General features: G+C 47.1%; 1 protein-coding gene across 1 annotated transcript; it reads right to left on the minus strand.

Moving 5' to 3' along the window:
- Positions 1–800: 800 nt before the first annotated feature.
- Positions 801–12,418, minus strand: HPSE (heparanase). The gene is made up of 12 exons (XM_021526521.3): positions 11,970–12,418; positions 10,399–10,544; positions 9,270–9,395; positions 8,748–8,921; positions 8,128–8,299; positions 7,590–7,637; positions 5,794–5,887; positions 5,063–5,169; positions 4,440–4,554; positions 2,681–2,799; positions 2,401–2,547; positions 801–1,676 (listed from the first exon to the last, which is right to left on the minus strand). Exons 1-12 carry the CDS (start codon positions 12,311–12,313, stop codon positions 1,517–1,519), a joined length of 1,752 nt encoding a protein of 583 aa, XP_021382196.3. The 5' UTR covers positions 12,314–12,418; the 3' UTR covers positions 801–1,516.
- Positions 12,419–13,261: the final 843 nt, after the last annotated feature.

Here is a 13,261-nt window from a genome sequence, read left to right on the forward strand (position 1 = left end):
CTTTGACAAATTGAATTAAAATATAACATTTTTAGTGTGCAGGTTTTCATCAGAGCTACAAAAGTACCTCAGTTTTGAGTTGTATCATTAAAAAAGGTTCCTTGCCCTGCATTAAACCCCATGTAGCTGGTAGCAATTTTTTAAAGCTTAAAAAGGGAGGTACAATAATGTGGGGTTGTTCTTCCCTGCTGTGCTCATAAATATAAGGCATTGAGAGTGTGGTGGGTTACATACCTTCAAGAAAGGTAGATGCAAATACATATATGCAGAAGGCCATAGCTACTGTCCTAGGCTTTTTGTTTCCTGGGGACCAGCAGCCTGTGTGCCACAGGGAGCTATTGCCAGCACAGCCAGCAACCTTCCTCATGCACATCCTCATGCAACTGCAACAGGGTGAGCATGAGAAAGGCACAGCTGGGGAGAAAAGCCACCACCAACACAGATTTCTGTCCAAAATTGCTGTTTTCCCAGTAGGAAGGATGTCAGCCTGACTGGGCACTTCTGTCCCCAGGATGCTCTATAGCAACTGATGTCCCTCTGGTGGTTGAGGGGCGAGTGGTTTCCTCAGGCTCTTTTCTGTCCCATTTCCCCAAGACAGAAGAGACCTGCGTGCATTAGGGAGTGTAAAGCAGAGAGAGCTTGAGAGCTTTACTCGTGCACAGGTTCAGGAAAGTCTTTTCCGCCTGCAGGGTGGTGCAGGTTGAAGAGTCATGAGTACTCACTGCACAGCCCTCTGATCACAGAGGGTTATTGCCAGGGCCTGGTAGGCTCCTCCTTTCCTTGCAGGGAAGAAGTGTGTGATGACAGAGGTTGACCACCCTACAGGAACAACCCGCATTTGCTGCATCAACTCGCCTTTGGAAAGCACAGAGCCACAGCTCCATCTTGTGACTGAACAATCCTAGTTTGAGAAAAATGTGTGTTGTTTCCCCAAATCTAATAGAGGATCTGGTTTCTCTGCAAGGCTTTTGCCCCTGCAAGCATCCTGACCTTGGTTTGCTTTGTGTGTCCACACTTTCCACCCCAAGATTCCCTCAGCAACCACAACCCCCTCTCAGGCTTCCCCACATAGTGTGAAGTCCCAGCTGTACAACTCAAATAAAAACCCTGCTCATCCTTTCTGAAGGCAAGCTTTTGAAGAAACTGCTTTAGGAGCTGCACTTGCAGAAACGAGAGGGAGAGAGGAGGTTGCAGTGCCTGGGCTGGCAGAGCCCCAGGTAGTGTGAAAAGCTCTCTGCATAGTGTGGAGAAGGGTTCCATGCTCAAGTACAGTGACAGGCTGGATCAAGAGCAAAACCAGCCTCTTCCTGGTCTTGTTCTACCTGGATAATTCTCCTGGAATCTTCCTTGTACCAGTTACCCAGTGAGACCTTATGTCTTCCCCAGCTAACAGTTGTACTAGCACTGCAACCTTTGCATCCCTTACCAGAATTCAATCCCATAGAAGTGTGAATTTCTAGGATTAGAATTTCCTACTAGCTAAATGCTTTACATTTATCCTGTTTGTGTTGACCACTTAAATGCAAGCAATAGCTTTGGCATTTTTGATAACATAAAAGCCGTAGGAGAAGGCTGGAAGGCCAAGCAGTCTGCCAGGACCAAGGGGCTTTTCCATAAGTTCTGGCAGTGTTTCATCATCCAGCATCCGTAGCACACGGCCGTTCAGCTCAATAGACCTGGAGAGGGACAGAGAGAATGTTTGGGCAGCTGTGCTCTGTTTGCCATTGAGTACAAACTGCTCTGGGCCTGAGTGTAAACATTAACTCAGCCCAAAGCCAAACCAAACTTCCCTTGAATGTGTGTGTACATAAATGCTCACAGACATCTGTAGCACTCCCAACTACATGGACTCCTTCAGAGAGGTAGCACAAGCACATTTAAAAGTACAGTTCCTTCTCTTCCAGTGAGGTCAACAGCTAAACAGGCTTTGAAAAGTACAAATTTAAATTGCTCTTTCTCCTGAAAATATTAATATTCTTTTTTGCACACACAGCAGATCTTTTCCCTGTGGATGCATTAACAATGTCGACAAAAAGACCCCACCCACATACATAGTCTGAACATGTTGCTGTAAATCAGGAGCTATCACTTGGGAAATCTGTGCTTGTGCAAAAAAAACCAAAACAAAACAGGACTTCAGCAGCTGGTCCAGAGCACTGACACCTGCTAGGATAAACTTGCAAATTAACATCAAGTAAATGTCCTTACAACTTAGGAAGCTTTTAGCAGCCTGAGTTTAGGAGACATGATTTAACAGAAGTCAGATCTTACTGAAAAAACCCCAGATGAGTAAATGGTAACCTCTTATTTCCCCTTGCAAATTGAATAAGGCGAGGTTTTAAAGACCACCTAAGCCTACTCACAGTCTTTTCCACAGGGCCTGGAGGAATTGCAACTTACCTGGAAAGAATATTCTCTTTGCCATGAGGCAGTAAGAGGTATTGATCCACGTGCTTGCTCGATAGGTAATCTGGTAGCTCCAAATGTTGGGTGACGTTGTAGAGGTTTAAGGCAAACAGTGTCACATCCCCTTCTCTGTACTTTGGGCTGCAAGGCAAGAGAAGGTGATGGTGGGGATCGGAATAATGTGTGACCTTGCACTCTCCCATATGGCATTTGTTGACCCAGGGGTGGCCATGAGCTCAGTTTCCAGGATATTTCACCCTTTCTGGAGGCTTACTTGAGGCTGCTTGTGCAGTGGAGGTAGACACGGAGCTTCCTCTTGTTGGCTCCTGACAGGCCAACCTGCAGCACCTTGGTACCCACCAGCTTCTTGTAGAGCAGCGAGAGCCAGTAGTCCTGGGAGGCACAAAAACACATGGAAACATTTGTGTATGTGCCACGTACTCCACACAGTGCTTAATCTAACCTTCATTTTGAAGCTCATTTCAAGGGGTTTTCCCCATAGCTTTTTGCTTTACCAAGCTTTTCACATCTACTTAAATTCACACAAACACCATAGCTAAAAGGGAAGCCCTGCCTTTGCAGGCAGCTGTGTTTAGAAGGTACCTTAGACATATTTTCCCCTTCATATGCAACTCTCAGAGCTGTCAGGAAGAGATTGCGCTTTGGAAACGCCCTTCTGCAGGTACAGAGAACCTCGGGACTGAATGCAGGGGTGTGAGCTGCCCTTCCTGCAGTAAAACTTGTACCTAAGGCACAGGTGCAGCACCAGGAAGAAGCTCCTAAACTTTAACCCCTTTCATTAACATTGTACTTTTGAACAAGTATCAGGATTTCTAAACCCAAGTCACAAGTGTATCCTCTGACGCGCGATGCCTTAGAGCAGGGCAATGTCCAGTGCAGACTCATTTTTTCCAAGACTTTCCTGGCTTTCAGAGAGCTTCTCCCAGCTCATCTGTTGGTCTTTGAGGTTTTCTTAAGAGGAAATCTGTTGTGTTTCTCCTCTGACTCACCACAAGCCCAGGAAATTACTTTTGCTATTAGCCTTCATGCTGAATCCCTCTGCAAGGAAATGCAGCCTTTTGACACTTCCTCATTTCTGTGCTAACTAAGCTAATGAACCTGGGTTTGGATTTCCCTGTCTCTGAAGCATTATTAGCTTGGATAGCATCTGTACCGCCTGCAGGTGAGGAAAAGGCACACAGTTTCAGTCCAAATTAAATCTATTTTAAATGAGGGAATGAAAAGCCCAAAGTCACAAGTCTGATGATGCAGCCTCTGGCATAGGAAGCAGCTGATCAAGTAGGATGGAAAATCCCTCTATGCTGGGTTTTCTTTCAGGCTGGCTCTACGATCACCAGTGAAAATCACAATTTGGAAGCAGAAAAATGAGAGGAAGGCTAAAAAAGGAAGATGCTGTCCTCTCACCCCAATCTAAGTGGTAGTAGTACAAAGAAATGTGCCGTATGTGCAAGAACAATTTATAATATAATGAAGTTTCATCACGGCAAAGTGTTATTTCCTAATAAATCAAACTATACTAAGTGTATATTTCAATTTAATTATCCTTCAGCCACCACTGTAGGATGAATATGCCCATGACCTATAACACTTAAGTGTTGACTTCACAGTGGCTTGGTTTTCACATGGAATATAATTGATTTAAATATCTCTTTTCACTTCTGTTTATAAACTACTTGTCACTCAGCTGAGGAGTAGTCAAACCAAAACAGGCCATCCAGAAAAACCTTGTGAGATCCAGGAGCTTCTATGTACAAACCAGAGCATTGTGTCCTACAAATCAGTTTCTGCTGTGCTGAAGACTGGCTGCACCCCTGCAGTTGGAGTAAATATTTTGTGTGCATACATATATATTTAATAATACATTAACCTGTAGTGGAACATGAGATAACTTTAGGTGCAAGGATACCTGTGACCATCCAAGCAAAAAAAGGTGTTATTAAAATAGCTGACTTGTCCCTCCACATCCAGTGTTGCCTATGCAGAGGTGCATTCAGGGGGTGTTATTTACATACCGGCAAAGGCTCAAAGTTGGCATCCACCAGGTGATAGGTCCCTGCCCCGAAGAAAACCTGCCTCATAACTACATCAATCCCCAACTTGGCTGAAAGCCCGAGTTTGTCCAACCACCTGCCAAAAAATGAGGCAAATATCATGCAGATGAAAGTGCTGACCTCAACAGTACTCTGTTGCCCTTCTCCAACCAGCTCGGGAAGCAGGAAAGCAAAACTTTAAATGACACTGACTTCCTTGAAAGCACACAACTAATTTCAAGTCTTGCATTGATTACATTAAAAAATAATTTCAGTCCACCTCTTGAAGTCCAAGTTGGTGGGAACAGTTGCTCCATTCCTTTGTTTGTAGGTGGTGGAAACAAGGAGTGGCAGCAGATTCTCCTGAACGGGCCAAGGGTCTGAAGGCTGAGAGAAATCATCACACCAACAACAAGGTTGCCTATCATTATCAGACTTTGACTTGCTGGCCCACCACGCCCTGATAGAAAGTCAGTGTGACTTATAGGATGGAAAAACCCTGCCTGCACTCCTCAGGAAGCTCAAGAAAGCCACACTCCTCCTGTGAGGCAGCCCCATTCAGCTGTCAAAACACAATTTCCCCACACCTCAGACACAGTACTCACATAAAGCCAGCAACATAAGTGTTAGACAATCTGGGAGCTCCTCCTCCATAGGCAGAGCTCGTCTCTCCCAGCCACACCTTCTTGTCTGGCACTGTCTGACCAACAATCTGGCCAGTGGGAAGAAGAGAAAGAGACAATGGTTAAATTTTTGGCTACTGAAATAAACAAAATTTAGTGTTTTAGCCAAAGGCTTACTTAGGATGTTTACATTTAAGGGATAACACTCTGAGATGGGATGTCACAGAAATTTGGATCAAAAAGGACTAGAAGTAGATTTACATCCTCCCCCAAAAAAAAAACCCCAAATTTGCCACCCATGTAAAACAGGGCAAACATCACTAAAATCCAGGTCCCATAATTCTTCTTGTGCTGAGTAGTGCTATATTCTAAATCATAAGTCTCTCAGGATCTCAAAATACAAAAAGAAAAAAAAAAAAGGCACTGGGGGGATGGGATAACCATAAATTACATCCCTGAGTAATTACTAGATCAATGAATGAGAATGTTGTAGGTGTGTGATGCACCTGGCACCACGTTTGCTGCATAGCAAACTGGTGGAGCTCATTTATTGTTAGCATCGTTAATTTTAATTTTTTTTTAATATACAATGTCAGCAGAACTCAAGCTTTCAGTATCCCTGTTTATTGCTTGTAAGAAGTAATGCTTTATTTTGGATTCTCTGTTAGTCCCCTGGAAACTGAACATAGGATTGATTGAATAGGTCAAGGCACCTCGAGGACTTCATATGTGGCTGTGGCAAAGGTATCCAGCACTTCAGGGCTCAAGAAATCTCCCCTAGTTGCACTCTGTCCATTCACATAGTAACTGGAAACGGGGAAAAAATATAGACAATATTAGGGAATAATACCACCAGTGGCACAAAACACCACTGAAAGTATTCAGTTGACTGGTACATTTATCCACAGCATGATTTTTCTGTCCAGTGCTTTTTAATTTTTTGTTTTCCAAATGTGTAGGTCTGTCACTTGTATTTAAGGGACTTCAACATATAATTACCTCAATGGGGTCAGGATATCACAGAAATTTCACCAGCAGAAGTAATAGGTTTGTTTGCATCTATTTATTTAGAATAAGGAAAACAGCACTAAGATCCAGCTTCTGGAGCTTGTTGAGGAGTCCAACACTCCTATGTGATTACTTGCTTTACTCTATCAAGTTATATATTAAAAATAGAAACTCACAGCATCTGTCCATCTGCTGGAATATTTTGGCCATTTGGAGAGAGCTGAAATGTGGGCATCCCTATGGTGTGAAGGTTGCCCTCCACGATGAGCAGAAGAGCTTTTAAGACTGGTTTGTCCAAATAAATTGGAATGGTGTTTTTTGCATTTCATCCTGCTATCACTCAGGCAGCAAAAACAGCTGAAGCCTTCCAGCCACAAGAGGAAGCTAAAACCTGATAATCCTAAATGAGTAAAGCACAGACCAGGAAGGGGAAAGGACATGTTTCATGCCTTTCTAGCAGCTCAAAATACATAGATAATGGATGTATATATACATATATATATAAAAAATAAGTATGTGCATCTTTTCTCACTGTGGTCTGACTGCTGCATGTCATGTCCTGCTTTTGACTCTGGAAAGAAAACTGCCTTCACATAGAAATCAATTTCAAACACGTGGAGTTCACGGCCCTGGGGCCAGTTTACCCCACTGTCCCTGTGTATGGGTATTCTCAGTTCAGTCAGAGAGAAAGAAGAGTTTCTAACCAGGCTAGAGCCTGGGAGAGAGTTGCAAAAGAATGTAAATAATTCTCTATCTCTCTTGCTGTTCACATTGTTTACAGATATGTTCTGCCACCGTGCGCCATTCACAGCACACCAATGGGGTGAGATGTCTTTACTTTAAGACTAATGAAATCAGTCTGCACAATGCTCTCTGTAAAAGAGTGATGTATTTGAAATAAAGTAGTTAGTGTTCACATCATCTAGCCATCTGAACTGGAGTTGTTTCGTTCCCATCCTGCCTCAACAGTGACATCCAGGAGCGCTTTAAACCTACAAATCAAAGTCGCTGCACAGGAGCAAGGGGCCAGGTGCCAGTGCTGTTTGCACTGCGTTTGGGATCTGAGGGTGAGTTACCCACACAGAGCTTGAAATTACTCGTAGAACAAACTCAAGGGAGCAGGAGGATCTGTTGGCAATTCTCCATGGACAAGGGTCAGCCAGATCTACAGGGATTTTTCTTTATATCAAACTAGACATAAAGTGAGCAAACAAAATTATCATCTTGCACATGTTGCATTCCCCGTGACAAACCCCCACTGCTGCTTTTGGGTCTCTGCACCAAGTAGATCCTTTGGAAGCTCCAGCATTTCTGTAATGTGTTCCTTCAATTCATCTCTTATTCGAACACAGAAATTTGTGGAGAGGCTCCCTAAAATCTGTTGAAAGGGGCATTTCATCCCCCTCTTTTCTGTTGAGATTGATAATTCTGTTCAAATTGACAATTTTTAAAGAAAATGAGGCAGTAATCAGAGTGACAGTGGTATCCAAGTGGTACTTACTGGTGCCATGTGACAGAGTCAATCACCTTCCCTCCCGATTTCAGGAAGCTGCAACCAGAGGGAATGGTGGAGAGTGGGGAGTTATTAGTGTAGTGCCATGCACAGCCCTCCCCTCTCCCCATGACTGGCAGTTCTGATAGTGAATGCTTGGGGGCCAGGCTTGCCATGGCTTTTAAGCAGGCTTTGGGCAGCCTGGCTGCCTCAGCAGGTTGCTGGGAGGATGAAATGACCTTTGTATAACATGTAGGTGTTTCTCAGGCTAAAAGCCCTTGTTAGCACAACCCTAGAGCCAGTACTCAATAGGAAAATGTGTGGACCACTGATGTACTTCCAGCAGCTGAGTTTTACCTGGCTGAGTACTCAGGCCTTGAACTCAAGCATGCAGGTAAGATTATAATTGTCATCTGACAAGGTAAAAAAACTTGCTCAACCCCCGCCTTAAAGCCTCTTCAGGCCTCCTGCATATAGGGGCAGACAAGCCACAATCCTCCACACCTGCCTCACGCCAGGGAGTGCTGCTGGAACCTCACACACCTACCTTCTCAGCAGTCTCTGTGTGTGCTTTCGGGGCTGCCCAACATCGGGGCCATACAGCCTGGCGTGCTGGTAGAGGGCATAGTTATTCAGCAGTTGGCGTAACTGAATGAAATCTTGCCCCAGCTGGAAGCCATCAATGCGGATGCCAGATTTCTTCCTGAAGCTGTTGGGCTCTGGGGAAGAGACATACACATCAACAACCCACTCTATTTCTTGGGCACAAAATAGGGCAGTTCCATCCACATGGGAAGCACCAGTTCAGGCTTCATCGGATCTGGCATGGTGTGGATGAGATATTTGAAGGTGAGCATGAAATCAAAAGCTCGGGGGATACAGTGTGCTGCTCTCCAGGACTCTGTCCCAGCCATAGGTGACATCTTCCACCTTGTGGGACATCATTCACTTTGTCTCAAAACCCTGGTAGGAGCAGCAAAATCATCTCAAGTTGCTCATTCATTTTGTCTTCTTCTAAAATCCCTCTGCAAATTAAGACCTTAATGTCTGTAAATATAACATCACCTTGCCTTTATATGCCATCATCCAAAATATCCAAAGTTACTAGCCCATACCCTCTGGTGGTATTTTTATAGGTGATGGCTGGTCTGGCCAACAAGCACTTACCATTCCCAAGCTCCCAGGAGATGTTGTACCTCTGGGAAGCACAGTAGTCCAGCAGTGCCTGGGCATTTGAGCTGTCCCACTGCAAGCCACCTTTCCGCAGCAAGGCATTGAGTCCAAAGATCAGGTGAAACCCCGAGCAGTTTGCAAAGCTGTAGAGAATATCCAGTGTATTTTCTGCACAGAGGAGAAAGGAAGGGTGTTTATCTCAAGGTTAGACCATGCTAGCTGAGCTCTGGCCAAGCAACAATCTTTACTGCCTGTACTTATTTAGCCTGATGTTGTAGATGTGCCCAACTTTCCTAGCCAGACAGAAGAGGTCAGGCCTCACTACACAACATCTTGCATACTTTGAGCACCTCCCAACCCCTGCAGTTGAATACTATTAAAAGCGGGATGGCAAACAGTAGAAAAAGAGTTCTCTGAATATTTTTAAAAGCGGGTGAAGTATTTATTTTTAGCTCCTAATAGCCTACAGCCCTTTTACTGTGGGGCAGAGAATTGCACCCCCTGTTTAAGTCTTACTTGTAATGGTGGTGTTTTTGTGCTTTTTCCAGTTCTTTTCAGCAAGAATCAGCTTCTCCTGGCTAGGCCATTGGGCCAGCAGTACCTTCTCAACAGCAGCAAATGCAGGCCTCGAGCCACAAGCCTCTGTAGGGCAGAAGGTTAATAGGAATTAACTCCTCACCTCCACAGCCAGCAAACCCTTGTTCCAGGAAGCTGGCAAAGCAGATAAGCCAACCTGGCATTCAGTGGTGTGGTAGGAATCATGACCCACCGTGCTGAGGGCAGGAACAGGGCAATGCTTCCTGCACTGGTCATCTCATGCGGGGAAAAGTGCTGATTTCCCCACACGGCTCACTGGCAGGAGCCATAATACACATTTCTTTCAAAGCTTATGTTTTTTCTTGGCATGCAAATCAGGAACAAGCCATAACCAGTGAGAAAGGCAGCAGCCAAACTCACAGAAGTGGCTACTTAGCAAAGTGCTATGAGGGGAAAAGTACCACTTGACTTCAAAACTGAGCATCACGCTGGTCCTACCTTAATGTAGGATTTCACAATTGTGCTATGTGCCACAGGAATATGCAGGATTTTGTTCTATCTGAAACACCTCTTGGCACTTTTGCTAAGTTCAAAGAGAAAACACCAAGCTCAAGCAGTTGACAGGAGTCCACCAGGTTTGCACTTGCCCTGTCAAAGCAGCAGGAGGGCAAGGGTGCACCCCCAGCAAAGCCCTCTGACTTTGGAAGAGAGACTGAACACTCTGTCTCCTCAGGTTATTTCTTCCACCTGTTCCTTAATTTTCATAATGAAGCCACAGCTTCTGAGCTGAACTTGACCACCTCCCAGACAATGAGGGAGCTCCCAAGATTGCTGCAGGGAGCAGAAGGCAGCAAAGGGAGAGTCTCAGCAGATGCCAGGGAGGATACAAGATCCCCTACATCCTTTCTCAACATCTCACAGCTGGCACAACTCTTCCTACAAACCATGCTGAAAGTCCACAGATCTCTTCTTCATGGATGATTGCAATACTGACCCTGTGGAGGGCCCCCAGTGGTGCTGCTGAACCCTTGCAGCATCCTCAGCCTGTGTCAAAGACCTTCCAAAACCTAGGATGGTTTCAAGTCTAACAAGTTGATGCCCACTTTACCTTGCTGTGCCTGAAATTCCCAGAGGACTTTTTCTTCTGAAGTTGAATCCTTGTGGGGATCAAAGATAAGAAAGTCTGTCTCAGTGCCACCAAACCTCAGGAAACCTGGGGACAGGGCCATTGCCAGGGTACGCAGCTTGGAATTGCTGAGGAGGGAATACCAAGAAACAGAAAATCATTATATTTATGCAGACTGTGTAGAGGGTTAACATGGCAAGTACTTTGAGAAACATGCTGCAGTAGGTAACCTGGGGTTATCCAGTAGGCTCAAAGAATTCCTGATGGCTTGCTGGGATCTGCATTCCAGCCCTCTGCACTGTACAAGTGAGCCAGGAGAGGGTCTAATGGGCAACAAGGGGAGAAGAACATACCTGAGGGAATATCATCAGGGAGCCAAATCCTGGAGGCAAAGTAAGGCAAAACTTTAAAACAATCTTGTTTTGTTTTTCACCCTAAATATCCTCCTCCCCTAGATTGTTTTGGTTTTGTTTGTGCAACACCATCATAAATGTCCTATGAGAATTTGGGCACAAAATTGACTTTACATCATCAGCCTCAACTTCCATCACAACAGCCAAAACAATTGCCTTTGTACCCAAGGGAGATTAAGAGTCCCTCCTGGGACAGGTGTTAACTCTTCCAAAGCAGGCATACAAAAGAATGTAACTGTGACTTGCTCACATCCCATGCAGGATGTGCAGCACCGACAGGCAGCCTTCTCTGGGGGAAACTGAAATGCATTGGAGGGTGGACGCTATCTGCTCTGTGGTGACAAACAGCAGATTAGAGGCCACCAAGTACTTCCTACTCCTCATGGTGGCAGGGCTGGCCTCAAGCTGAACCCCAAGGTGTGAAGGTGGGGCTGGATGTTGGACACCTGAGCACTTTCCAGTAAAGATGGTGACACCTTTCTCACCAGCTCAGTGAGGACGAAAACGTGCAGGAAAGCACGTGGGGAAGCAGGACTGGAGGAACCACATGTTTATTGAATGCTTTCATGGACGGTGATCCCACCATCTGCTTCCCTGTGCAACCTGTTCCAATGAATAATTTTTTCTTGATATCCAATCTAAAGCTCCCTTGAGGCTGTTTTCTCTCATCCAGTCTCTTGTCAGCTGTAAGAGACTGACCCACAGCTCACTACAACTTCCCTTCCAGTACTTGCGGAGGGTAATAAGGACACCCTGAAGCCTCAATTTCTCGAGGGCAATCAACCACAATTCCCTCCGTTTCCTTCTCCTTTTTTTTTCTGCTGGCAAAGCAGCTCCTCCACCAGGCTTATTTCCGAACTGAGCTTTTCCCTGCAACCCCGCAGGCCAGCTGCTCCTTCCCCGAGCACAAACGAGCCGGCGCGGCTCGCACCTGCGGAAGGTACCGCCTTCTGCCCTGGGAGGACGGAATTAGTGAACCCCGAAGCAGATGGGCTCCAGCAGCCTCTCCCCGACCCCATTTCTAGGGGTGGGGGGCTCCCCGTTGCCCCCAGCTCGCTCCACAGCGCGTTTGCTGGGATGGCCCGCCCCTTCCCCCGAAGACCCTTTCTCCTTTGCCCAGTGGGGCGAGAGGCGGCTCACCTGAGCAAGGCGACATAGCGCGGGTCCCGGGCGAGGCTGGCATCCAGGGTGAGGGAGAGGAAAGCCGAGCTCACCTCCCCTCGGGGGCTGCCCCGGAGCCCCATCCGCAGCACTGCCGCGCGGTGCCCCTCGGCCAGCGCCGGCAGCAGGAGCGGCAGGAGCGGCAGGAGCGGCAGCAGCATCCTCCACTCCCGGCCCGCCGCGCCGCCGCCGCCGGTCCCACCCCCGAGGAGGGCGGGCCGGGGCTGCAGAGCTCCGCTCCTCGCTGGGAAGAACCGCGCTGGCGTGAGCGCAGCCTTCCTCACCCTCTGGAAGAGCTCCGACAGCATCTTCGAGCCTCCCATCAGCAAGGCACCCGGCGTTACCCAGAGCGCTAACCACTGCAAAATGAACCTGTGTTTACAGCGGCTTCCTTTCCTGCTCACACCTTCGCAGCCTTGCAGCTGCTTCCTCCAGCATCCCGCCCTGCCCGAGCGGCCCTGGGCATTTCCGCGTACAAGCAGCCGGCTGGAACGTGGCTATAGGGCTGAACGCTGCCTCTCCAGGGCTGGATGTCAGCCTGGCACCCCGTCCGCGGCCTCCGCTGCGGGAAACCGGCTCCCAGCAGCGCACAGCGCTGTCAGGCTGGAACCTGACTGTCGCAACAGCCCGTGCTGCTGGAACAAGTGTTTGTCCTAATTGCAGAGGTATGAAGCTTGGAATTACTGTTACAAAATACTTTCAGGCAGGCTCTGGGGCTGTCCCCAGGTGCTCCCTGCAGAGTCCAGTCTGTATGGAAACTCCTTCGGCAGTAACTGGCCTTGCCGGGGAGGCCTGTCAGGGAAGGGCCAGCTGCAGCCACAGAGCAGGTATGGCTTAGTGACATGGAATGGCTTGGGTTGTTCCAAACCCTACACCATAGGCAGGGATGCCCCCCACTAGACCAGGTTGCTCAAAGCCCCATCCAGCCTTGCCATGAACACTTCCAGGAATGAGGTGTCCACAGCTCTGGGCAACATTTGCCAGTGTCTCACCACCCTCACAGTAAAGAGTTTCCTCCTAATATCGAGTCTAAACTGACCCTCCTTCAGCTTAAGGCCATTCCTCTCTTGTCCTACCACTCCATGCCCTTGTAAAAAGTCCTTCTCCAGCTCTCTTGTCATCCCTTCAGGTACTGGAAAGGTCACCCTGGAGCCTTCTTCTCTCCAGGTTGAACAACTCCAGATCTCTCAGCTTTTCTTCAAAGAGCTGTTCCAGCCCTCTGATCACCTTTGTGGCCTCCTAACAGGTCCACATTCTTCTTGTTTTGGGGA

The sequence above is a fragment of the Lonchura striata genome, chromosome 4 (genome assembly GCF_046129695.1).
Source record: "Lonchura striata isolate bLonStr1 chromosome 4, bLonStr1.mat, whole genome shotgun sequence".
Classification (NCBI taxonomy): domain Eukaryota; kingdom Metazoa; phylum Chordata; class Aves; order Passeriformes; family Estrildidae; genus Lonchura; species Lonchura striata.